Genomic DNA, 26,587 nt, shown 5'->3' with positions numbered 1-26,587 from the left:
TCTGCTCTCCACTATCTTCTTTGCAAGGGATATTTAGATGACCTATCATGGGGATGTCAACACGCTTGCCCTAAGCAATGACATGTAGCCACATGTGAGTAGTAAACTGTATTAACAAAAAGAAAACACAATAACAGTAGTTTTCTACACCGTGCTTTTGAAAATTAGGGGTTGGTTTATTAAAGGCAAACAGGCTGTTCCTAGTGAGGAAATTTCACCTTTAGCTTAGCGAATTTGGTGAAGCTTTGCTGACTTTCTTCATCTATTAACTCTGTGTGCAAGCAAAGAAAACTTTTTTTTAATTTTCATTGCAAATGATTGGGTATTCTTTGCAAAGTACATTTTCACTACAATCATTAAACTAAAGGAAAGTTCCCATGCAAAGTAAACAGCCAATTTGCCTTTCATAAATCAACATCTAAATGCCATTCAGTTATAGTTTACATCAACTTTAAATCAATATTTTCCCATAATAGATGCTAATTATAGTTATATTTCTAAGAACTTTATATGGTGTTAATAATATTGTATCCCGGTTGTACATGCGATAGATTACTTTTCATGTAAAGCTTGTTACTACAAATAACTATATTTTTGTTACTTATTTTTAGCTGCTGTTGCTGTGCTTCTTACTGTGGTTTTGATAATAATCATTTGTGCATTGGTGATTGGCGGCATGTTCAATTACAGACGAACAGGAAAACTGTTACCGGCACTACCTAAATTCCCCAGGTAAGAGCATCATGTTACAGAAGCAACTATGGTAATTAAAGTGAAGACATACATGCCTGTCTGTATTTGGTGTTCTGTGCTTCATGTTTATTGTCACATTTCACACTTGGGTTGAAATTACATGAGAAATAATATAAAGGAAGTGAAGAGCAAATTTGATGTTTTTCCTTATACATGCTATTAAGGTGGTATTGTAGAGTTTTAGTTTCACCTTTAAGTGAACCCGTGGCAAGACTATAACCATTCAAGCATTTTCATATTGTTAGTAAGCAGTAAAGAAGCGTTCGGTAGAAGCCCTTACCTCTGTAGCTGCAGACATTGTGGAGCAATTAATCCTTAAAGTTGACAGCAGAAGCTCTGAAGTCCAGCTCTAGTCAGTTTTAATAAATGAGAGGGGGTAGGAAGTTGAAGACGGCAATAAAAACATGTGGTTAGAACTTCTAAACCTTCCGTACTCTACTACAAATTTGTTTTTGTTTCTAACTTTCTGTTTTTTACCATTTAAGAAGTTTCCCATCACTTCCGATTCTAACAGAATGTAAATCTCTCCAAAAGGAAGGAAAATCTCCCTAAAAGGAACAGCTCCAAAACCTGAGAGAAGCTCTAACTTTACTACAACTTTACATCATGAAAATAACAATGTGGTCTTACTCGCAATGTTTTATATTTGAGGGCTCTATACATATACCCTGTATATGTGCTGTTTTTGCATGCATATTTAGTAAAGCCTCCTGTGTAATATGTAAACTGACAAACATTTTGTATATCTGCATTTTGTTGATAATGGTATCCCTTTTAAAGAGGCCCTGTTGCCACATCTCAGCCTTACAACTAAACCCAGACTAAAAATCTGTATTGAATGTAAATAAGAGGTGCTTTGGGCAGCCCAAAAAGACTCACAATCTGAAAGCCATAGAAGTGTTGATTTTCATGCTGAATGGTGGGCTGATACTTCTGCTTATTCGTTTTAAACTGGTGCAGTAACCCAAACTTCTGTAACTACAACCAATACAGGTTACCAGCTTATGTTTCATTTTGATTCTAAGATGTGGTGACAGGGTCTCTTTAATCATCAGTGACTTGTCATTTGCTTCACCAAATACTTTAATAACCATATCCTTCATTATTACAGTCTTAGTGCACTGGTGAAATCTACAGAAAACGGCAATGGTGTGACGTTCAGATCTGGAGCTGATGTCACTATGGACATTGGAGTGTCTGGATTTGGTGCAGAATCTTCCATAGATAGAGCAATGCAAATGGTACATTTTTTTCATTATATTCTATTATCTATTATGGAAAAAAACACTACAAGGTGTTTAAAACAACTATAACTAGTTGTGTCCAGGCCCTGTTATGTATGTTATGATGAGTCAGCTTGTATCTAGCTAAAACAAAGTATTGCAGTTGCCTAACCTGAGGGACCAGTACACCGAAAAGTGATATTTTAATTATAGTTGGAGCCTAGTGGGTCAAGCAAGTCCATAGCTTTCTGTATGTCTTGGATACCTCTTGAGTGAGGTCTCCTTGCCATAATTCCTACTCTGTTCCCACTCATCCTTCCATGTTCTAGGATCTTGCATCACATTCACCATTATATAGAAAAATAAAGGATCCAACAGGGAGAACGGGAACCTCTTATAATGGTTGCAGTAGGTATGCAGATCCAAAACTCAAACACAGGTGTCTCACCAATAGAATGCCTGAGAAATATAATAAACTGTAAGGTAGTTTAACTGTCCAGGAACCACTGAAAAAATAAAATGTCAATTTTGAGTGGGTTAACCATTTAAAATCCCAAGGCAAGAAAAGCTGAATTACTTCCTCGTTTATTTAATGCATGTTCATGGTGCTTGTTTTTTTAGAGTCCAACCTTCACACTGGATGCTGGGAAGGAACCGATTACGTATGAGAATCCGATGTATTCTGACACCAGGGAAGGAGGTGTCAGCATTGTGACCATAACACAGCCACCAGATGTAAGCTGACAGCTATTTAATAATAAAGTCAGTCTTGACCTCACCCATGAGACTTTCTATTGTTCTATTAATGTTGTGCACTCTGTCCAAATCTAGAATAAAAACGGTTTTGTTGATTCTACCTTAAAGACTTCCATTACATAAATCTACACTAATAGCTCAACTTTAGCTTCTTACTTGCTGCTGCACCAGGTTTACATTAGTCCTAGGCAGGGGCAGACTGACCATTCAAGCACTCGGGCACTGGGTCAGTAGGGGGCCCCATGAAATGCCCTTGGTACCTTTTTTATAGGCTTTTTTGAGTGTGGACAAGGACACAGGGACCCCATGATCCCCTATTGCCCGGGGGCCCCATGAGTTGTCAGTCCGCCCCTGGTTCTAGGGCTGCTCTTGCTGCAGCCCCATACAAGTGTATAAAGCCCCATACAAGGTGGGAGTCTGCATTCAAAATGATTTCCACCAGAGCTGTCGTAAGCAGCTCATTGGGATATGGCTCTTCTACACAGGTGAGAAAGTGGAGTGGCAGTGTTTGCATAGGTTTATTCAGGAGGGCTAGAAAAAAGGCTTAGAGCGTGTTTCTATTTTGCAGTCAAATTTGAGAAAACCTCACTATATGGTCACACAACATACAGTGGGGCAAAAAAGTATTTAGTCAGCCACCAATTGTGCAAGTTCTCCCACTTAAAAAGATGAGAGAGGCCGGTAATTGGCATCATAGGTAGACCTCAACTATGAGAGACAAAATGAGAAAGAAAATCCAGACAATCACATTGGCTGATTTGGAAAGAATTTATTTGCAAATTATGGTGGAAAATAAGTATTTGGTCAATATCAAAATTTCATCTCAACACTTTGTTATATATCCTTTGTTGGCAATGACAGAGGTCAAACGTTTCCTGTAAGTCTTCACAAGGTTGGCACACACTGTTGCTGGTATGTTGGCCCATCCTCCATGCAGATCTCCTCTAGAGCAGTGATGTTTTGGGGCTGTCGCTGGGCAACACGGACTTTCAACTCCCTCCAAAGGTTTTCTATGGGGTTGAGATCTGGAGACTGGCTAAGCCAGTCCAGGACCTTGAAATGCTTCTTACGAAGCCACTCCTTCGTTGCCCGGGCGGTATGTTTGGGATCATTGTCATGTTGGAAGACCCAGCCACGTTTCATCTTCAATGCCCTTGCTGATGGAAGGAGGTTTGCACTCAAAATCTCACGATACATGGCCCCATTCATTCTGTCCTGTACATGGATCAGTTGTCCTGGTCCCTTTGCGGAGAAACAGTCCCAAAGCATGATGTTGCCACCCCCATGCTTCACAGTAGGTATGGTGTTGCAACTCAGCATTCTCTCTCCTCCAAACACGACGAGTTGTGTTTCTACCAAACAGTTCTATTTTGGTTTCATCTGACCATATGACATTCTCCCAATCCTCTTCTGGATAATCCAAATGCTCTCTAGCAAACTTCAGACGGGCCCGGACATGTACTGGCTTAAGCAGGGGGACACGTCTGGCACTGCAGGATCTGAGTCCCTGGCGGCGTAGTGTGTTACTGATGGTAGCCTTTGTTACGTTGGTCCCAGCTCTCTGCAGGTCATTCACTAGGTCCCCCCCGTGTGGTCCTGGGATTTTTGCTCACCGTTCTTGTGATCATTTTGACCCCACAGGGTGAGATCTTGCGTGGAGCCCCAGATCGAGGGAGATTATCAGTGGTCTTTTATGTCTTCCATTTTCTAATTATTGCTCCCACAGTTGATTTGTTCACATCAAGCTGCTTGCCTATTGCAGATTCAGTCTTCCCAGCCTGGTGCAGGTCTACAATTTTGTTTCTGGTGTCCTTCGACAGCTCTTTGGTCTTCACCATAGTGGAGTTTGGAGTGCGACTGTTTGAGGTTGTGGACAGGTGTCTTTTATACTGATAACAAGTTCAAACAGGTGCCATTGATACAGGTAATGAGTGCAGGACAGAGGAGCCTCTTAAAGAAGAAGGTACAGGTCTGTGAGAGACAGAAATCTTGCTTGTTTGTAGGTGACCAAATACTTCTTTTCCACCATAATTTGCAAATAAATTCATTCCAAATCAACCAATGTGATTGTCTGGATTTTTTTCCTCATTTTGTCTCTCATAGTTGAGGTCTACCTGTGATATCAATTACAGGCCTCTCTCATCTTTTTAAGTGGGAGAACTTGCACAATTGGTGGCTGACTAAATACTTTTTTGCCCCACTGTAGCTAAAAAGATTTTTTTTAAATATTTCTTCTCTTTTTTAGGTGTTTATTGGAGACATGCCGCAGGCAGACTGCAGGCTAATTTGAACAGTTTTGGAAGGAGAGGAAACTCAGTGGCATATAGGGACACAATGAGATTCCTCTCATCAACATAGAATGCAGAAACATAGGCTCTAGATCTATAATCCTTTGTTAGGAGAAACAGTGTTCAAATCTAGTATACAATTGATAATAACAGTACAGACAGGGTTAATTTTGGTAAACATTAAAATGGTTGCAATCCCTTACACATACCCAGTGAAAAGACTGGCCTCCAGGTGATACATAGAGATAAAACAAATCATCCTACATAAGTTGTACCTTTTTATCTGAGCCCCCTCTTCTCTACATCCATTGAAAGTCCAAATATGTACTGCGTGTCTCAGATTTCAGAAAACAGGGGACAGGAGCTGAAGTTAAACTTTGCAGAGCTCAGTGAGGTGAGAGCTGATTGGAAGGAAGGGACATACCCTCCTTCACACAGCACACAGGAACACAGCTGAGGCTGTCAATCACAGGATGCGTGCTGGCAGTCTCTCCCCTATCACCTTTGTTTCTCTTGTTACAGTAAAACCTGTCAGAAGTGCTTCTTATTGATAGCAGAGGAAAGAGGCAGCAGACAGAAATGACACTTGGTGGTCTGGAGTGAGACAAGGATATGCTTTGTTCATATTTCATGTCTGAGGCTTGCAGCCACTTTAACTTCTCAGCCCCCTCTGCATAGCAGGGCCTGCTCTGCTTAGCAGAGGAAAACTTCAGTTTTTGGAGTTTTCCAAAAAGAGCAAGGTAGGCAGAAATGTTTAATTTTTTTAGTTTATGCTATGCAAATGAGAGCATGTTCCAAATATAAAGTAAGTATTATCCCAGTTTAGCTGCAAAAGTGGATACACACTTTAAAAGCAATTTATACTTAAAAGTTAAATGATAAAAACTGAAATTAAAAAAGGAAAAGTTAAAAAAAACAACTCTTTGTAAACCTTATACATTGCAGGGAACAATGTAACCTCATTAAATAAATTAAATTTTTATGCCATGTCTGAGCATTCCTTATGCAACATTGTTCTTTTATAGTTTCAGAATTTCAATTGATTTCTTCCATGTTGCTATATATTATTCACCACTACTTTTGTTTTCCACTTTGAAAACCAGATGAATTGAGGGAAATGGCTTAGAAAGCTCTATCAGTCTATTAATTGCTTCTCTTTTTTCAGGTGACTGAAACCACCAATGTGCAAAAGTCTGATAGCTTCGAAAACCCATTATACGCAGCTGTCACTCCTCAGACAACAGCAAGTACTGAAACCACCCAGGTTAGGACACTGCACAAGACTTATTTATTTTTATTACAATTCCCTACTGCACACACATTTCTTTTTATGATGTAATTAGCCCCTTATTGAAAGTAGTATTTGAAATGTCTTATTGTCTGGAGCAACCAATCAGCTCCTAAGAGTCAATGTTGCTTACTGGTGCCACAGCAGAATTCTGGGTCTTGTTTCCTGCAAGCAGAAATGTGGCCATTAATACAAAATGTACTCATTGCCTCCATGGTTGATATGAGTAAAACGGCCAGATCTTATTTCAGCCAATTTTATAAATAATGCTCAATATAGAAAACCCATAGTGCGTTGGGATTCCTCCATCAAGCTTATGCTGTGTATAAAATGTTTAATTGTAAAACAGAGAATGTATACATATAGTATATATAAATATCATCAGTTTAAATACTTAGAAACTTACAGTGGAACATAGAAATTTAAATTTTACCAACTGACTTTTTATTGCAGAAGAGACTTATAAAGAAACATATAGCAAAGAGAGCAGGAGAGCTTGCTCTGGCTCATTCTGACTACCCCATCCCCTGCTAAGCTTTGAACAAGAGGGAGGAATAAGGCTGTAAACCCTAAATTTGCCAGTGTTGACAGCTGGACATATAGGCAGGCAGAGGAACTTTCTCTGCCTACATGCAGGCTCTGGTCATATAATGCAGGGGTCTCCAAACTTTCTACACAAAGGGCCAGTTCACTGTCCTTCAAACTTTAGGAGGGCCATACTGTGACCAGTGGGAGCAGAACATGGTATTGGGGGGAATAGGTTCCCATTATTGGCATCAGTGGGAGGAATAATGCCCCATCATTGGCTTCAGTGGGATGAATAGTGCCCCATCATTGGTGACAGTAGGAGGACTAGTGCCCCATCATTGGCCTCAGTGGGATGAATAGTGCCCCATCATTGGTGACAGTGGGAGGAATAGTGCCCCATCATTGGTGACAGTAGGAGGAATAGTGCCCTATCATTGGTGTGAGTGGGAGGAATAGTGCCCCATCATTGGTGTGAGTGGGAAGAATAGTGCCCCATCATTGGTGTGAGTGGGAGGAATAGTGCCCCATCATTGGCATCAGTGGGATGAATAGTACCCCATCATTGGTATCAGTGGGAGGAATGGTGCCCCATCATTTGTGACAGTAGAAGGAATAGTGCCCCATCATTTGTGTCAGTGGGAGGAAAAGTGCCCTATCATTGGTGTGAGTGGGAAGGAATAGTGCTCCATCATTGGTGTGAGTGGGAAGGAATAGTGCTCCATCATTGGTGTGAGTGGGAAGGAATGGTGCTCCATCATTGGTGTGAGTTGGAGGAATAGGGCCCTGTTGTCCGTGTCAATGGCAGGAACTATGTCCCACTGTTGCTGACAGTGGTGGGAAAAAGAGCCCAAGGGTCAGATAAAAACAGGCAAAGGGCCACATCCGGCCCCAGGGCTATAGTTTGGAGACCACTGATATAGTGTGTTCACTACACAGGCAGAGAGGGGCATCTGAGCTGTCTGCTAGATTATCAGAAGATGCATCCTGTACATCAGGTCCAATCTAGTGGGGATCTTCAGCAATTTTCTATATGGAAAACAGCCACGATGCCTTTGTTAATTAGGCACAAAACCCAAACCAGTTTCCCTTTCACTATGAAATAAAAACTGGCACATTTGTTGCAGATAGACCTGGCATGCCATTTGTGGCAGTTTCCATTATAATGGGCAAGGAAGCTTTGTTAGTTTCTCCCCAATGCCAAAACAAAAATGTTATCAATGTTTCCTATATCACAATAACATAACATTTTTGTACATATATAAAGTTGCATTTTAGAATGGCTTTACCTAAAACCAAAATGTATCTTTATACTGTTCAATATTTTACAGACGGAATCAAAGTGGAATTTCTTCAAGAGGAAGGTTAAACAAAGCACAAATTTTGAAAATCCAATCTACTCAGAGGTGAGTATGATTTTTACAGAGTTTATTGGATGCAAAGAGGAGTGTGTGTGATAACTTAGTCAGAGAGTAATACACATCTATAAAGTATTTCTTGTGAAATATTTTAAATTTTTTTGTGCTTGTTAACTAATTCATGATCAAATGTGGAACAATGTAAAAACAAACTAAATAACTTTTCTACTTTTTATTGATGCAATTGTGTCTGACAATTACAGTATTATACAGATAAACACTGCCACTCTATGGCTGCAATGAGAACCAGAACTGTCAGTGACAGCTGGGATTTAGAGCTACCAGTTGCTCTTATTGATGACTTTCGGATTATTGTGTTCCTAATGAACTGCCAGCTTAGGGCTTTGTGCGGGGAAACAGTAACATACAGACTGTGAGCAGGAAGAGGTAAAGAATGAACTTAAGAGATACTAAAGGCATATTTTTTTAAATAAAAAAGATGTTACATCTAACAGCTCACCTGCCAGCAAACCACTCCTTTGGGTGCGTCCTGTAGCAAGCAAAGTGCTAAGGAGGGACCTGTGCATGCATGCTTTTGCTGGGTCCTGAGCTAGTTTGTGTGTCTCTATAGACACACACAGCACCAGTAAGCTATGTTCCAGCTCCCTGCTCACAGAATGGCTCCTCTGCCCTCTATTGTGATAGCAGGAAGTGAGGGAAGCAGTATTTGAACTGGAGACAGTGCTAGAGCCAGGTAACTGTTTATTGACAAAGGGGGGTAGGACAGGTAGTAGGGTGTTTCTTACCTTAAGGCAGAGAATGCATTAGGGTAAAATATGTCTGTTTTGTCACGGTCTATTTTTTTTTATTGTTGACTGTGTCCCTATTAATTGGGTTTATCCTTACTTCTCGTTAATGTTTGACACCCATTACGCGGGCAGAAAGTAAGGGGAATTTCCCCAAAAGGGACACAAATAGCAATTAATCAAACATGTTTTTGCCCTTTCCATACTTCACTAAATAAATGTTGTTATTGCTGTCGAAGTGCCCTTTAGAGATATTCCCTTTCACTTGTAAAACTGCAGTGAAAGAATAGAACGTAACTATAGAGACAGAAATGTTCTTTTGGAAAGTTTTTGGAAACTTTGTTATGCAGTGCTAGCACTTTCCTTTTTCTGTGACGAGTTGAATTAATTTGTTCCTGGAAGTGAGAGTTTATAAGTTTAGTCTACAGCATGATATTTTTGTGCTAGCAAGTGTGAACTCCCTCTGTAGCTGTATCTTAGTTCCACTAGGAAGACATGATTGTGGCAAATCACACAGTATTTACAGAGAAAGTATAGCGTCAATTTAGTAGTACACATTTTTTAAATGAAGAAGTGGAGTTTGCATACATAGTTATAAAATATATTTACCAAGTTTTTTTTTTAACCTATTGCTACCCACTTAACACATTTAATGCCCACATGACGCACATATGCGATGCTGGGGTGCCAAGGTTTCTGTGCTGAGAGCCCGCTCACTGCACACTCCCAGCAGAGACCAAATTGTCAAAGGCAGCTCTGGTCCCCTCCAGCTAGCCAGCAAGAGCGGTTCTTGATCATGTGACCACTGTGACAGCCAATCACAGTGGCTCCATGATCATTAATCCTACCCGCCCTCGGGGCGTTCAGAACTTTTAAAAGAGATGTGGGTGGGTCAAAAGGAGGTAACCTTTAAAACTAAAGGTTAAAGTTTAGAACACACACACATGTGCACACACACATACACAGAAAACTGCAAATTTTCCTTTCAGCAAACCTATCAATAACTTTATATACCTGCATGAATAGAATCTGAACATATTACAATATATAAAATCTGTAAAAACATTCAGTCTCAGTATTATACAGTATCCTAGCAGGTCATGGGTTGAAAATTAGCATGAGGGCTGAGCTGAGTGATTTTTAATGGGTTTTTACACTTTATGGTCATAGGGTGAGTGGCAGAAAGAGGGAATAGATGTGTGAGTTCCAGGTAATTTGACTTGGCTAGTTACAGGGTGAGAGGCAGCAGGGGATAATGAGTTGTGGGAGTGATTTTGCATTGTATACTATCTAGTTAGACAGTGAAAGGCAGAAGGATGGGGTAAGTTTAAGTTTTATTAATTACTGACCTACCATACTTAGTTCAACACCGTGTCTGTGTTTGGAGGTGGCCCTCTTGGTTCAGCTCAGGTCTACTTTCTGATGACTGGTGGTCTGATCTGATGTCTGATGACTGAAGGAGGAATAATCAAACAGTAGCAGGAGGGGTACATGAAGCACAAAACAAAAGAAAGAATAAAGCAGAAGCAGGGAGATCCTTGTACTGCAGGTCCTCAAATACCTCTTTCTCTCCAGCAAGGAGAACGGTGAACAGTTATCCAAACAAAAATGAAAGGAGAACCCTATGTTCCTGCACTCACATATATAATTTAATTTGGGAGAAATAAATTGCTCACAGAAGCTATGGAGGGAGCCATAGTTATCACTCTAGGTGGCTCTCCTTATATGGCTCTCTCCATTATACAAAAATGTCCTTATCTCCTAATTTCCATTACTGTACAGCAAATGGTAGTTTACAGAAGATAGCTAAGAAGATCGATATTCTTTGGCGCAGCTCACAGAATGTGACAAGGATCAAAGTATTTTCTGTATTTGCTTAAAGTGTTCTTAGCTTGAAAAAAAAAGAAAAGTTGCATGGTTAGTTGCAATAATGGGTGCTTCTGGTAATTGAGTGTGAGCAAACTTTCTCTAAATAAAATTGTCCCTATGAGTGCAGGTATACAGTGTTCTTTCTCATTTGTTGAATAACTGTATTTACTAGTGTACCTGTACTGTGTCTGGTCTTGATTGGACACAACTGGTGTTAAATTAAATATTAAGGTGAAAGTGAAGGTGGTGGGGTATGTTTATTTGGTAGTAGATCAGCACAATAGGGACATCACCAAATGTCAATCTAAATAATGAGACACCTTTCTCAGACACAGTGCTTTAGATCTGACACTGTAAATATAAAGCTATAAGGCTTTGGGCACAGGTGTACCTGGAGACAGAAAGCTCTCTGCCATTTATTAGGAGGTATTCCAGGTAAAATGTCAATGTTTCAGGGTACTGCTTAGGCAAAAACACATTTCTATATGCTCCCTATATAACAAAGCAACTTGAGTTTTGAATTTAGGCCCATTTTTAACACATGCTTGTGTACTACCTGGGGACAGGTACAGGCACCCACTGACCTCCGATGATCTTTCAGAACAGCTAGCACAGACAACAACATCCTGGGTGTCTGGTTTAGGAGATCAATTGACTACCATATCAACAGGCTTCCTATGATACTGGGGTTGCATTTTACTGAAGACAAATAAACTGTTCACTTTACAAGGGATGTTGCATTTTGCAATGGGACATTGCAATAGAGCATAGTGAATGAGATAATGCTTTACTGATCTTCATCATTCATTCATGTGCAAGCAAAAATTCTGTTTTTTTAAATTTTCCATGCACATGATTGAGTATTTTTTGTAAAGCGGAAATTCACCGCATTTATTAAAGAATATGTAAGCCCTCACCTTGTAAAACAACCCATTCAGTTTCAAATAGAAATGATAGGCAAAAGAATTGTGTGTAGATATAAAAAAAAATACAAAAATCCTTTTTCCCTTTTTTATAAGTGATCACATACTCTCTGTTCTAAGCTGCATAGAGAGGTGGTGGAGTAGAAACAACATTACACTGGTTTTCTCAGTGAATGGCTGTGCCTGAATGGGGAGGGGGGGGGGCAGCATGTCAGCAGAAGCCTGACTATTGGAGGAGAGCAGACTGAGTTTTCAGCAGAGCTAGAGAACTGACCACGCTGTGCTCTCCTGCCTAGTGTGGTCAGTTATTAATAGGAAAGCAGAGAGACTGGCAGGGACATCAGGGAATTCACACAAAGGAAGCAATACAATGAGGACATGATACTTTTTTATACAAGTCCATAGTACAGCAGGTATGTATTAGGAATACAAAATCTTATTTTGACGTATTCTTTAAGCTGTGGGCCATAGTCCCTTGAAAGGTCAACTTTCTTTGCAAAGCGAATAGCCTTTTTGTCTTAAGTAAATCAACCTCACAAAATTGCATTTAGAAAACTAAACTGCAATGCCTTTTTGAACTATAAAACAAAAGTTTCTTTAGACAGCATCTCCTCTGTAATGTGCCTTTTTTAATGCTTTTAGATGGAAAAAGAGCAACAACAGGAGACCGAAGAAGACCAATCTCCATTCGCGCCTCCACCACCTACCAAGCCATCACATAAAAAGGAGCCACATCAAACGGCCTTCTCTCCAACAGAGGACACTTTTATAGACACTGCCAACCTCGTCAAGGAAGACTCAGATGTATAACTCATTGTTGTTCTTCAATGTCACTTTCTTGCACATGTTTTTATATTGGTCAACAACGTTCATCTCGTTACAGAGTATTTTGTTTTTAGCTGATAAGTGATGTTTTGCCTTTTTTTCAGATATGCCAATTCTTATTTTTATGAACAATTATCACAATGTACTATATGTATATCTTTGCACTGAACTTGTCTGAAAATAATATTATAAATATTGTGTATATTTGTAAATTGTCAAAAGAAAGATTATTGATGTCAATGATATGTGAAAACTTTTTGGGGGTAGCAATTAAATTCATGTTAGGAAATTTTAATAGAGTACAGAAAAAAAAAACACTAATATGTACAGGGACCTGCTTTAACATCGTCATTTTTGTAATTGTACAGATGTTTATACAGACTACTGTTCAGAAGATTACCTTTATGTAGCTGCCTAAATTTATATATGTGGATTTGTTGAATTGCATATATTTTCTGACACCTGTTTTTAGAAAAGTGTTTTAGACTACTGACTATGCAAACCTTGGAACAATCAGTTGGCAATGAAATCTATAATTAAACAACTATTAATTAATTTGAAGATCTTTCAATGTTTACTTTTACGTTAGTTACAGAAAAACTGTCCTCCAGATGTATGTGATCAAAAGGCAACAGCTAATTAAGCAGTTTTTAACTCCTTCCTGCCTGCTCTAGTGTTCGTTTAAAAAAAAATTCTGAACACCCAGGAGGTGAGAAGGATTCAGCAATCATATGTAAATGGCTGTAAATGGCTGTCACAGTGGTCACATGATTGGGAGCCAGTCCCACTGGTTACCGATCGTTAACCCTGACCGACAGCTGACTTTGACAGCTTGATCTCTGTGCTGGGAGCGTGCAGTTAGCTCATTCTCTGCACAGAACCATAAGCCACCTATTGATGCATGTGCGGTGTGTCGGTGTTAAAGCCCATCCTTTTCCTGCTGTACTTACGCGGTATTACAGGTTAATGCTGTTATATGTCTCATGAAAAGATTAGTAATTCTTTTTAGCTGCCCTAATGTGTATGTGCTTATATGCGTATTCATGCATAAAAATTCCTATAACATACTATTTAAGGGGGAGGTGTGATATACGTGTGTATTCGCGGGTACACAAAGGCATAGTTTTTCTGGCACATAAATGATCAGTAAAATGCTTGTGCTTAAATGTGTAAGGACACGTATGTGTTTAAATGTATAAAATTCTAGTGCTATCACCTCTTGCTCTGTTTTCAATTTCAGAGTGCACTTGTTGCATCTGTGTATGAGCCTATACATACGTTTACATGCATTTGCATGTAACATGGATGTTCTCAGATGCACTTTTTTGTGTTTTTGGTTATAAGCCTGAATTCAGCATATTTGTATGCATCTGTGAGTAAGCCCTTATTGAAAACAATACTCTTTTATTCAGATCCATGAACATAAAATGCTTTAAGTTGCATTTTTTTTAGGGCTCTATGTTTTTTGTTACTGAATGCAGCGTTAGTTTACTGATATTTGCGCACATGTGTGTGCCGACCCAGTGAAAGCAATATGCTGTAATCAGATCAGTAAAAATGCATTTTTGGCACTCATGTGCAAAAGTTCTTAATGTTCAACTGTGCTTTTTGTTTACAATATTTGGATATGCTGATGGGAGCAAAATGTTCAAACTCTTATAGAAACCTTTGTTTAGAGAGGTGGGAGTAGCCAATTTTTTTTAGGAGACACAAATTAATTACCTATTTTTTGGTTTCAATACATTGATGACATATTTTTCCTGATGCAGGGCCCCTTGACTTTATTATGAAAGGTGTCTATCAAGGAACAAAATAACAACCAGTCTAAAGTTTTATCAACGACCAATATTTTCAGGAACCAAGTTAGTGTCCTAGATTTAAGGATTGAGCTACCTTTATGGTGTGTTCCCTCTGATAGCCAACAGTCTGCAAAAACTGCTTGGAAAGACTGGAATCAAACACTAAAGGCAATAATCAATGGTTAGATACAAAATCCATCTTATAGATGTGGGTAAAAAGTTACCACACCTACGCCAGCACACATAGCTAGGAGAGCCAAGATATACTTCGAATAATTCTCCATTTCAAAACTAGGTACAAGGACATTTTGAAACTAGAGACAAGGACATTCTTGGAAGCTTCTTTTGTGGTTACGGTAAATTAATTGTCAAACCTCTAGAGTTATATATATGCTAATTGGTGCCCCTGCCAGAAAATATAATTAGACATCATGGGCACAGAGGACTTCTAAACTGGGATACTCAGTCCATGTAACAATTTATTTAAAGTGCAAAACAGAAAAGCAGCTGTTAAAGTGTATAATCCATTATAAAGAAATACAACCTTGCAAATCACCAGACTCTTTTAGGATCTTGGAGTACAAATAATGAATATCACAATCACCCCGTTAGTGGTGAAAACTATCAGACTCTTTTAGGATCTTGGAGTACAAATAATGAATATTACAATCACCCCCTTAGTGGTGAAAACTATCAGTAAACAGCAATCATTTAAAAAAATGTTTATAATTTACATTCGTAAAGACCTAATGGGAGGATCTGAAATCACCTGATACCAAGTGGACCTAATGGAGAACTACTGTCTATACACATATTAACGCGAAATATGCTCACTCTCCATGAAACTATATGAAGCGTAATGTTTAATTGCTGATCTAAAAATAAACCTGCATCAGAAAACAATAGTTAAACAGATAACAACATCATAAAATGCCAGAAAACAACTGGGTTGTAATAAACAAATAATGATATCTCCTCTACTAGATGCTGAAGACTACCTGATTGGAATCACAACAAGGTAAGGTAGCAAAGCTCTTTATGCCCACCCATTTGCTGTTCAAGGCAACAAAGTAATAAGATGTGAACAATGTAGGCTTGACTGTCCTCATGCTGAAAGTGGTCCTGATGAGGAACTGAATAATACTATTTCGAACAATAGTGTAATGACGCAAGACATGCTCCACCCTCATATTACTAAATACACACTTGATGAGGAATTGAATACTATTAATGTGGCCAGTGAGAAGGTATATAAACACAATGCTGGCGCAACCTATCTGCCATCTAGATGTAATGGCCAGCTATCATCTGACATCTGGCCGTAATGGCCAGCGATCTGTACAATAATCTAGAAAAATATTTTCATATAATAGAAAGTGCATCTAATGAAAAAAAAGTTTACATATGATATATTATTGATATAGTAAATCACATGACTCTAAATAATCAATAAATAACAACATGACTTAAGCTTTGTACACATGATGAGAATATCAGACAAATTATCTATTTTTTTGGGACGCTAGTCTCATATCGAAAACTAATAGGTTACTAGAGTTACAAAAAGTCATGTAAGACAGCATACAACTTCCTGCAATGATGCAATGTATATTATTGTATTGTAAAGTATAAGTTCATTTTTGAGCATTTGTGGCCTTGGTCTCTTGATTTATATGCATGAATTCTGTACCAATTAGACGAACATTGTTAGTTCTGTTATCTTATGAGAAACATTTTTGTGCTTGTCCATTTGGATAATTTTACATGAACTGTTGTGATCAGCTCCCAAAAGCTGTATACTAATGTGCGGATTATCTGACAATTGCTCCAAAAACGGTTTTATTCCTCCAATTTTCTCATTGTGTGTACTAGGCTTTAAGGTACAAAGTATAGTGACCATGTCTACTCCTAATCTATGAAGATTGAATGTTTCTTTTACAAAAACCACCCAATATTAGTCATCACGTACTGTAGTTGTCAGATCGTTTCCCATTGAAACAACGCAGTGGCAGATTTTTTTAAATGATTGGTGTTTGGTGATAGCTGTGACTATTTAACGGGTGATTTAGAAATTCATTCTTTGTACTTCATGCTGGAAAAAGATCCTGTTTGCTGACTGGAAACAATGCATTTTGTTTTGGATAATTATGCACTTTAATTTGTACCTACTTTTCTGCTTTGCACTTTAAGTAAATCATTTCATGAACTGAATATCCCAGTTTAGAAGTCTTCTCTGTGGATGAGTTTTGCTTTATTGAACAAAATGTTTGTGTTTTAGTTTGGTTTGCGTTTTGGTTTGGCTGTCATCTTCTTGCACAGGGCATTTGATAGGATGTGAATTAGAGTGTGCTTTGGTGTATGTTAAAAAAATATAAGTAGGACCAGCCAAAGATGAGGATCACAAAGTATCTCTCAAAAACTCCTTTAGCCGTTAGGGATTCACAATAAAAAAAAAAGAAAATATTTAATGGCATTAATTTTTGTACACATACAGGTAGGTAAAACACATGATTGGAAGGTATTTGATCTGTAGACATCTTCCTGGAACATATCCATAACATGGATAAACCTTTACACTTGGCACAACGCAGTCAGGCAAGTACCGTTCTCCTTGCAACCACCAAACCCAGACACGTCCATCAGATTGCCAGACAGAGAAGTGTGATTCGTCACTAGAGAGAGCACGTCTCCACTGCTCTAGAGTCCAGTGGCGGCATGCTTTACACTACTGCATCCAACAGTTTGTATTGCACTTGGTGATGTAAGGCTTGGATGCAGCTGCTCGGCCATGGAAACCCATTCCATGAAGCTCTCTATGAACTGTAGTTTTGCTAATCTTGAAGGCCGCACGAAGTTTGGAAGTCTTTAGCTATTGACTCTGCAGACAGTTGGTCTGAATCAAGACAGTATCTCAAATAAACATATAAACCTATCCCATGAAAGCATATAAATCTTACTTTCACCCTTGAAAGTGTAATAAATGATAATACCTCAATATGCTCACCCTATAGCCAAAGCAAACAAGTGCTAAACTAAATAAACTATGTATAAAAGGTATAAATCAAATGAATCAAGTACATATAATAATATAAACGCAGTGTCATAAAAAAAAAAATTTATATAAACGCAGTGTCCAAATATAAATATTATAAAACGCAGTGTCCAAAATACCAAGGTATAAATCAATTGAATCAAATACATATAATAATAAAAACGCAGTGTTCAAAAATAAATATTATAAACGCAGTGTCCAAAATACCAAGTGTCCAAAAATATTAAATTCACAAACTAAAGATGCAAATCCAAGTCCTTTCTGCAGACACTTTCCCAAAAAGACTCCAAACTCCCAAGTGATTCTCAAAAAAAAGAAATCTAAAATAGTGTATTATCCTTAAAACAATAATGTACAATCATATACAAAATCAAACGTGACCATATATATGAATCAAGTGCTTGACGTGAAAAACGTGCTAGTGAAACACTCTGGTGATCCAACAAATCAAAAAAACCAAAGTGCTAGTAGTAGTGCACACTTCTATAGTGTAATGACTGAATACCCTTACCAGATGGCAAAAGAAACAGCACTTTAATACCACTAGGGGTATACACCATCCAAGGAAAGCTAATCCAGCCTGGATATGTTCATTGAAATGTCCTCATAGCCTCATGGATAATGCTCCTAGCTGTCATCAGGACCTTGGGCAGGATTACGTCATAGTATTTATAGTACCCATAATATATAAAAAGAATATATAGTGTAATTCCGTATGGTATAAATAAATAACACTTTATTATGCTCTTACTTTTAAAAACAGTGGCAGCACAGTGGCTTAGTGGTTAGCACATCTGCTTTGCAGTAAATGGGTTATGGGTTTGATTCCCGACCATGTCGCCTCCTGCATGGAGTTTGCATGTTCTCCCTGTGCTTGCGTGGGTTTCCTCCGGGTGCTCCAGTTTCCTCCCACATTCCAAAGACATACTGGTAGGCTAATTGGATCCTGTCTAAATTGGCCCTAATATGTGTATATATGAATGTGAGTTAGGGACCTTAGATTGTACACCCCTTGAGGGTTAGGGACTGATGTGAATGTTCAATATGTGTTAATTGACAGTGCTATATAAGTACCTGAAATAAGTAAATAAATAAAAACAGATAAATAGCACCACAGCTCTCATAAACCAAACTTCTTGCAGAGTCTCAACAGCTATCAGAAGCGTCTGGATGTGATTTCTTATCTCCAAACCTTAATGCAGAGTCTTAGCAGTAGACAGGAGCGTTTGAATAAGATCTCTTAATCCAAAAACCCCATGCAGAGTCTTAACAGCTAGCAGCAGCATCTGGACAAGATACCACCACATGCCAAACCTCTTACAGAGTCTCAGCAGCTAACAGAAGCATCTGGGTCAGATTTTCCAATTTCCAAAATTTCCGATTTGCCACTTCCAGTTCCTCCATTGTGTCTGACGTCGCTTCCTTGACATGTTTCGTCTCAGAGACTTACTCATAAGGATTTATTTTTGGACACTGTGTTTATATTATTATATGTACTTGATTCAATTGATTTATACCTTTTATACAAAGTTTATTTAGTTATTTTTGTTTGCTTTGGCTATAGGGTGAGCATATTGAGGTATTATCATCTGCAGACAATTGGTGACTTCTGCGCATCGGGCACTTCAGCATGCGCTGACCCCGCTCTGTTATTTTATGTGGCCTACCACTTAGTGGTATTATAAGAAAGTGGAAGCAACTGGGAACAACAGCAACTGAGCCACAGTTTACCGTGGACTATTTAGTAGCAAGGACATTTCAGGGATGGACTTATTGCACAGGTGGCAACCTATCACGGTACCACGCTTGAATTCACTGAGCTCCTGAGAGTGACCCATTCTTTCACAAATGTTTGTAGAGGCAGTCTGCATGCCTAGGTACTTGATTTTATACACCTGTGACCATGGAGGTGATTGGAACACCTGAATCCAATGATTTAGAAGGGTGTCCCAATACTTTTGGCAATATAGTGTATCTTGATGTAATGCTTATTCATTACCTTAATATACTGTATATTAGGGAGAAATAACCTTTTAGTAGTACTAAACTCTTAATTATTTTTTACCCATTTATCTTGGCACTATGAACTTCTAATGCTTACTTGAAATTTCATGTCTGAAAATATATCTGGCAATCCTTCGATGATATTGTTATGTGTGATACTGTTTATCTTTATGTATAATTACAGGTAATTATATATTGCCCACAATTTATGCAGCACTTAGCACACTGTGCATTCACATTACTCCCTGTCCTCAAGAAGCTTGCATTATAGGATTCCTACATCAGATGCATGTTAGAGCCATGTATCCTACCAGCATGTCTTTGTTGTTTGGGAGAAAACCAGGGTACCTGGAGGAAACCTACGCCACCACAGAGAGGAACATGCGGACTCCATACAGAAAATATCCTGGTCGGGAGTTAAAATAAGGACCCCAGTGCTGCAAGACACAAGTGAAAATCACTGAGCCACTGTGCTGCCAATTACCTGTTCTATATATTTGATGACTATGCTATATTTTTTCCAGATTGCTATATAATTACCAATACCACCGACTATTCTTCAACTTCTGAACATTATTCTCAAAATCTGCTAATTGTTTGCATTTGTTTCCCCTTTTACATTTGTAATCACATAGTCCACATAAGATTTTGCTCCAAGATGGAGATCAAAGAAATTTTAAAAACTGGAAAGTGTGGGTGATACATTTCCTCTGCATGTGGGTAGGTGGGGTGGTGAGGCACTTCTGGTTACTTCATGCATACAGCTGCCATTAATAATGGTTGAGGCTTATTTAAAGCAGAGCTCATGCCGAAATAACAAGATAAATAAATAGCCCATCAAAAGATAAAATAACTAAATAACAGCTTTTTTTCTGCAATATTCACTTTCAATCTACAAACTTTCCCCACGTTAATTTTTGTTTCTGTCACTAGGTGTCCTCAGTCTGATGGTCAGCATCATTCAACCCACTTCCCCTGACCCAGGTTGACCTGAATTTGCTCCAGTCTGTAACTGGACAGTGTAAGGATAGGCAACACAGTGAGTTCATCTCTCTGTCACTTCTCCTATTAGCATGCTTCATGCCCTGCTGCCGAGAAAGAAGCTTTTATGGCACTACAATACATAATATATGTACAATTTTAATTGTTTTTGAAGTAAAACTAAACTGCATCTGAGCACAACAAACGGTAAATGCTATTTAATCAATTTTTATTATTCAAAGCAAACTCACCCATCCATGTCATCATGCGTTATTCTTTTGAGAAATCACTTTGAAAAAACTCCCCTAACATTTCTAGTTGTGGCTATTTTGAGTAAGGGCAGATGATTTATGTAACTGGAATCCATCTGCCCTTAGCTATGCCATGCAAGCAGAAGAATGTGCTTAGCTGAGAAAAGACCAGTCTGCCCTGCTCCAGATGAAAGAAAAAAATGCCCATAAAGACTCCTGGGATATATGACATTTTGGCCTAGGCCAGAAAACAGGAAGCAACTGAAGAAATGTAAAAAAAAAGTTTAAAACAAAAAAAATATAATATACTTTCCTATCTATTTATTAATGCCAGAAGCATAAGGATTACAAATAGTTATTGTCAGTTGAGAGAAATTAGTTCTTCTTTATTACTTTGTAAAGAGCTAAATCATAAAGATAATATTTAATTTTCTTTACATATCATTGTGGTTCATATCATGGGCAATATGGGAAAAATTGGTTCTGTCTATTACAAGCTCTATTTTCATTTTGCCTATCACTAATACTTGAGGTTCTCTATTCCTATACAAGATGCTGGCTGGGGGAAAATCAAAATGTATCATTGACTGTAAGTATATCATAATATTGTTGGCTGGGGAGATATTGTGACACATTGCTGATCGGGATGTTATTACAGCATAATGCTGATTGGGGGATAGTATTATATATTGCTGGTTGGAAGGATATTAGAATAAATTACTGGCTGGGGTGACATATTATATTAGTAACTTCGGGTTATCATAATATATTGGTGGCTGGGGTGATATCATAATATATGGTTCGCTAGGATAATATCATTGCACAGTGCTAGCTTGGTGATATAATAATATATTGCAAGGTGGATGGATATCATAATACTTTGCTGGCTTGGGACATATGTGGGGAGCTAGATTGCTGGCTGAACTGATGTATTTATATATTGCTGGCTGGTAGAATATCATATCTTACAGTATGTCTGTCTAGGAGAATTATCTGTCGGACATACTCATTTCATAATTTCCAGGTTGGTGTTATCATAATGTAACACTAACCCCGCAGGAGCCCCTTGTATCTTCCCAGCTCCCCCTAGATTTTCTCCCGCAGCCAAAAACACGGCATTTCCTTTAGCTAGGCCAGGGGTGGGCAAACTTTTTGACTTGAGGGCCGCAATGGGTTCATATATTGGACCCGGGGGCCGGACCAAGAGTAGATGAATGATGTGTATGTGTCATCCATAGTAAGTATAGTAATATTCCCCCATAGTAAGCATAGTAATTAATCCCCCATAGTAATTAATCCCCCATATAGTAATTCATCCCCCATATAGTAATTCATCCCCCATATAGTAATTCATCCCCCATAGTAATTCATCCCCCATATAGTAATTCGTCCCCCATATAGTAATTCGTCCCCCATATAGTAATTCGTCCCCCATAGTAATTCATCCCCCCTATAGTAATTCATCCCCCATAGTAATTCATCCCCCATATAGTAATTCATCCCCCATAGTAATTCATCCCCCACATAGTAATTCATCCCCCACATAGTAATTCATCCCCCATATTAATTCATCCCCCATATTAATTCATCCCCCATATAGTAATTCATCCCCCATATAGTAAGTCCTCCATATAGTAATTCATTCCCCATATAGTAAGTCCTCCATATAGTAATTCATTCCCCATATAGTAAGTCCCCCATATAGTAATTCATTCCCCATATAGTAAGTCCTCCATATAGTAATTCATTCCCCATATAGTAAGTCCCCCATATAGTAATTCATCCCCCATATAGTAAGTCCTCCATATAGTAATTCATTCCCCATATAGTAAGTCCTCCATATAGTAATTCATTCCCCATATAGTAAGTCCCCCATATAGTAATTCATTCCCCATATAGTAAGTCCTCCATATAGTAATTAATTCCCCATATAGTAAGTCCCCCATATAGTAATTCATTCCCCATATAGTAAGTCCCCCCTATAGTAATTCATCCCCCATATAGTAAGTCCCCCATATAGTAAGTCCCCCCCCTGTGTCAATTCACTTACCTTTGGTCCGCGCGTTCCTCTCGTATTCCCGCGCCGTTCTGGTCTTCAGGGAGGACTGTGAGAGGAGTTCGTCACGCTGCCCCGCCTACATCCTGGCTGCCCCGCCTACATCCTGACAGCTGCAGAGTCCTGACGTCCGAGAGGAGGGAGGGGGGCGGCCATCCGAGAGGGGGGGCGGCCATCCGAGAGGAGAGGAGAGGAGGGGAGAGGAGGGAGGGGAGCGGGCGCCCGGCACACAGGAGAGCCGCATCTAAATTTGTAAAGAGCCGCGGCTTGCCGACCACTGGCCTTGCGGGAGCCTAGCTCCGCGGGCCGGATTAAAAGGTCCGCCGGGCCGTATACGGCCCGCGGGCCGTAGTTTGCCCATTGCTGAGCTAGGCGCACACACCTTCCGCTCTTTACTCCAATGATCAGTCCAGGGGTTGTAGTTTTGTTGTTTTATTTTGTTTTTGGAACTGGGATAGGGAAGGTATATAGTAGGATACTCCAAATCAAACTAGGCACAATTGAGGACAGCTTTCTCAAAGTGGAACCGTGTAGCAAACTGTACAAGTCTGGAACAAAGTTCCTCTGTAGATACTGTATGTAGACTTAGTGGACAGTTGCTGTTCTGGACACCATCTGGACACTCTAGCTTACACCCAGCAGCTGACTATGTAGGTCCCAAGGGAGATTAAACAGCACAAATCCCTGCGTCCATGTAGAACAGATTGTACTCACAAGACCCTTGCTGCAGGTCACCTTCCTCCGTGATACCAAACAGGATGTGTAGATGTCCCCCTCAGTCATTTCTCAGGATTTCAGCATTCTGGTCCTCGGGTCACCCACCTGAGGCCTCCTGGCAGCATGAGCTCAATGCTCAGGGGCACCACTCCTTGTAATTGGTTGAAACTACATCCATATTCATGCTGCTGATCTGCATGGGTCACTCCTGTTCACCCAGAACCTTCCAAGGTCTCTTGAATACAGAGGAACTAATCACAGCAGGAACAGCACTGTGAGACACAGGATTTCTCACTTAAAGCAGATTTCCAGTTGAATAAAAAAAAAATGAAAGTCAACAGCTACAAAAACTGTTGCTGCTGACTTTTAAAATACAGGGACTTACCTCTGCCTCGGTTTAGTGGTGTCCTCACCACGTCTGGTTTCACCGGCCGTCTTCTCTCCCCAGCGACGGCATCTTCAGTGTGGGCACCTGGCTGTGACAACTTGCTTCGCAACTAAAGGCTCACTGTGCATGTGCGAGTAGTGCTGCCCTTTGTGAATGGTCCTGTCACTTGTCCCAGAAGACTATGGGAAGGGAAGGGCGAGGACACCTTTTACTGCCGATCGTCTTAGGCAATCGCTCCGGAAGTGGGAACGGGTACTTGTCAAATTCAGGTACCCGCTCCTCAAAGTTGCCAATCTTTAACAAGCAGGGGACAAAACCTTAAAGCAGAACTTCCACTTTAACAATTGTAGTTTTCTGTTAAGCATGTTTTGCCTATCAGTCTCCTGTTAAGCAGGAGACCACACTATACTAAACTATATACATCCTAGCAACCTACCTAGGAGGGTGCTACAATAACATTGCTGGATGGGTTTGAAATCAATATATATACATAGCTGGTTGGAAGGATAGCATAATTTATTGTTGGTTGGGGCTGATGTTTAGATTCAGCGATGGCTGGAGATATACAGTATATACTGTATAATACATCTGGGGGCCTGTGATCAGGCATAAATATCAGTCATCATTCATAATATATTACTCATCAGAGGGATATGATAATATATTTCTGCCTAGGAAGAATGATATATTACTTGATGGGGTAAAATCATTTGATATTGCTCATTGGGGTGATATCTTAACTTATGGCTGGCAGGGAATAATATATCTTGGTGTTTGATATGGAATACATTGTTGAGTGATGTGATGGTAAAATACATTTTTGGCCAGGATGGTATCCTAATATAGTACTGGCTGGAGAAGGATATCATAACTCTCTGTTGGACTGACATTAAAATACACTGATGGTTGGAGTGATTTGTTAATGTATTGCTGGACTGGGTATTACCATTATATACTTCTAGCAAGGGAGATGTAATATATTGCTGGCTTAGGGGATATCTTATGATGATATCATAATATATACTGCTGGCTCGAGGATATCATAATGCATTGAGTGGTGGTGGGATTTATTATGACTTGGGGTGGTGAATGCAAAATAATGTGTTGTATACTGCAGGCTGGGTGGATAGCATAATGTAATGGTGGCTAGGGCATGTATTTAGACTGTCATATTTTTTTCTCCTACAGTTAAATGGAAATATAAAATATTTATAAAATTCAAGGTGTATTTTTTCAAGTCATTGTAAAGAAATTCTGTATTACAGTGTTATTGTGAATATCCCTATGAACTATAATTTTTCTAGCTTATGGTTCTATATTCTTGAATTCTGCTTAAAAAGAATGTCCAACTTTCTCTTATGGCAGTTGCCAGATCAGCTTTGCAGGTTGGAGCCTTGTCATGGACCATTTTCTTTCATTACCACCATAGATTTTCAATAGGATTGAGGGCTGGACTATTTGCAGGCCATGCCATTAACATTATATGTCTTATAAGTTAATGCACTAGCTTGGTGCGCTTTTTTTTAAATTTTATAATTACCCAAAAAGTACCAGGTTGGTGTTTTTATAAAGAACAGTTTTGGTTTTTTTTGTGAAGCTGCCATGCTAAAATTCAACAACTGACAGGAAGAGCAGTGGGAGCAGAGGATTGACAACCATTCCCTCCTAGCAGATACTGGAATGACTTGCAGAAGCTGACAACAAACAAGTAGGCAGTGCTGGGCTTTCGTATTTGTCATCCTGCGTAGTCCTGTTTCCATCCTAGTAATACAGTTTGTCCTCTTCTCCGAGGACAGCACTGTTCACCTTTTTATACCATCTTCGGGTCTTTGACAATCTGACACAATAAATAAACTTAATTTCAGAAAACAATAGACTGATAAGTTTCTTTAGTAAGTTTTTCCCGTTATTTTTTTTTAACTCGAAAATTAAACATTGGAATTATCTTGTAACCTAAGGAAAGATGATTTACTTGTGTTTTGAATGGGCTTCAGCTGTGATAAAAAATGTGAATGGTTTCTGTAATTGCAAATTTTGATTCAAACATCATTTTGTAAGCATGTGCTAAGAGCGTTTACCATTAGGACACCGGAGAAAAGCAGCTAAAAAGGTGACTTTAGAGAAACATGTCAATAACAAATGATAAATCTGCCATTTAAAGCAGCGATAACCACATAACATTAGTTAAAGTATATCTAAACCCAAAAACGTTAACATAATTCAGCTCATTGAACCTTAGATTTGGTGGCTACATTGTTTTTTTCCTTTATTTTCACTTGGTGATATGGCCAGCAACATAGTTCCTCTCTTAGGGTGTCTCCACCAGTAGATTCAGATGGACTTTACATAAAGCTGGATATGCATGGAGTCAAAATTGTCCAGTTTAGTGGGGACTTGCTGTGTGTAGCCCTTCCAGTTTAATAGAAACTGATCACTAGATTGGGTTCTGTCTAACTGTCCTGTTGGAAATGGTCCTCCAGTCAGCGGTTTGCAGCCAATAGCTGCTTTGCTGATCAATGTATTTTGACAGAATATAATTGCACAGCGGGTTCATCCAACATTCACATACTTTCACTCACAATTTACCCATTTTCATATAATTTTTAATTAAAAAAAATGGGTGAATCTTAGGTCAAAGTTGTGTAACTCTTGGGTGGACACATTGATGAAAAGTCTTCTTAGTGTTTTGAAACTTATGAACACTAGTGTATATTACACTGATACT

General features: G+C 39.1%; 1 protein-coding gene across 1 annotated transcript in view; it reads left to right on the top strand.

Moving 5' to 3' along the window:
* Positions 1-13,169, top strand: part of LRP2 (LDL receptor related protein 2) — a 295,072-nt gene extending 281,903 nt beyond the window's left edge. The window contains exons 75-80 of the mRNA XM_089660407.1: positions 612-732; positions 1,865-1,994; positions 2,598-2,711; positions 6,186-6,284; positions 8,165-8,239; positions 12,432-13,169. Of these exons, the coding sequence (XP_089516533.1) occupies positions 612-732; positions 1,865-1,994; positions 2,598-2,711; positions 6,186-6,284; positions 8,165-8,239; positions 12,432-12,599 (707 nt within the window). The 3' untranslated portion in view covers positions 12,600-13,169. The remainder of the gene's footprint in view (positions 1-611; positions 733-1,864; positions 1,995-2,597; positions 2,712-6,185; positions 6,285-8,164; positions 8,240-12,431) is intronic.
* The last annotated feature ends 13,418 nt before the right edge of the window (positions 13,170-26,587 follow it).

Source organism: Staurois parvus, unplaced genomic scaffold, assembly GCF_062004578.1.
Source record: "Staurois parvus isolate SC_StPar_1 unplaced genomic scaffold, SC_StPar_1.0 ptg000031l, whole genome shotgun sequence".
Taxonomy (NCBI): Eukaryota; Metazoa; Chordata; class Amphibia; order Anura; family Ranidae; genus Staurois; species Staurois parvus.
Note: the sequence above shows the minus strand (reverse complement) of the source record. Positions and strands in the feature narration are given on the sequence as shown.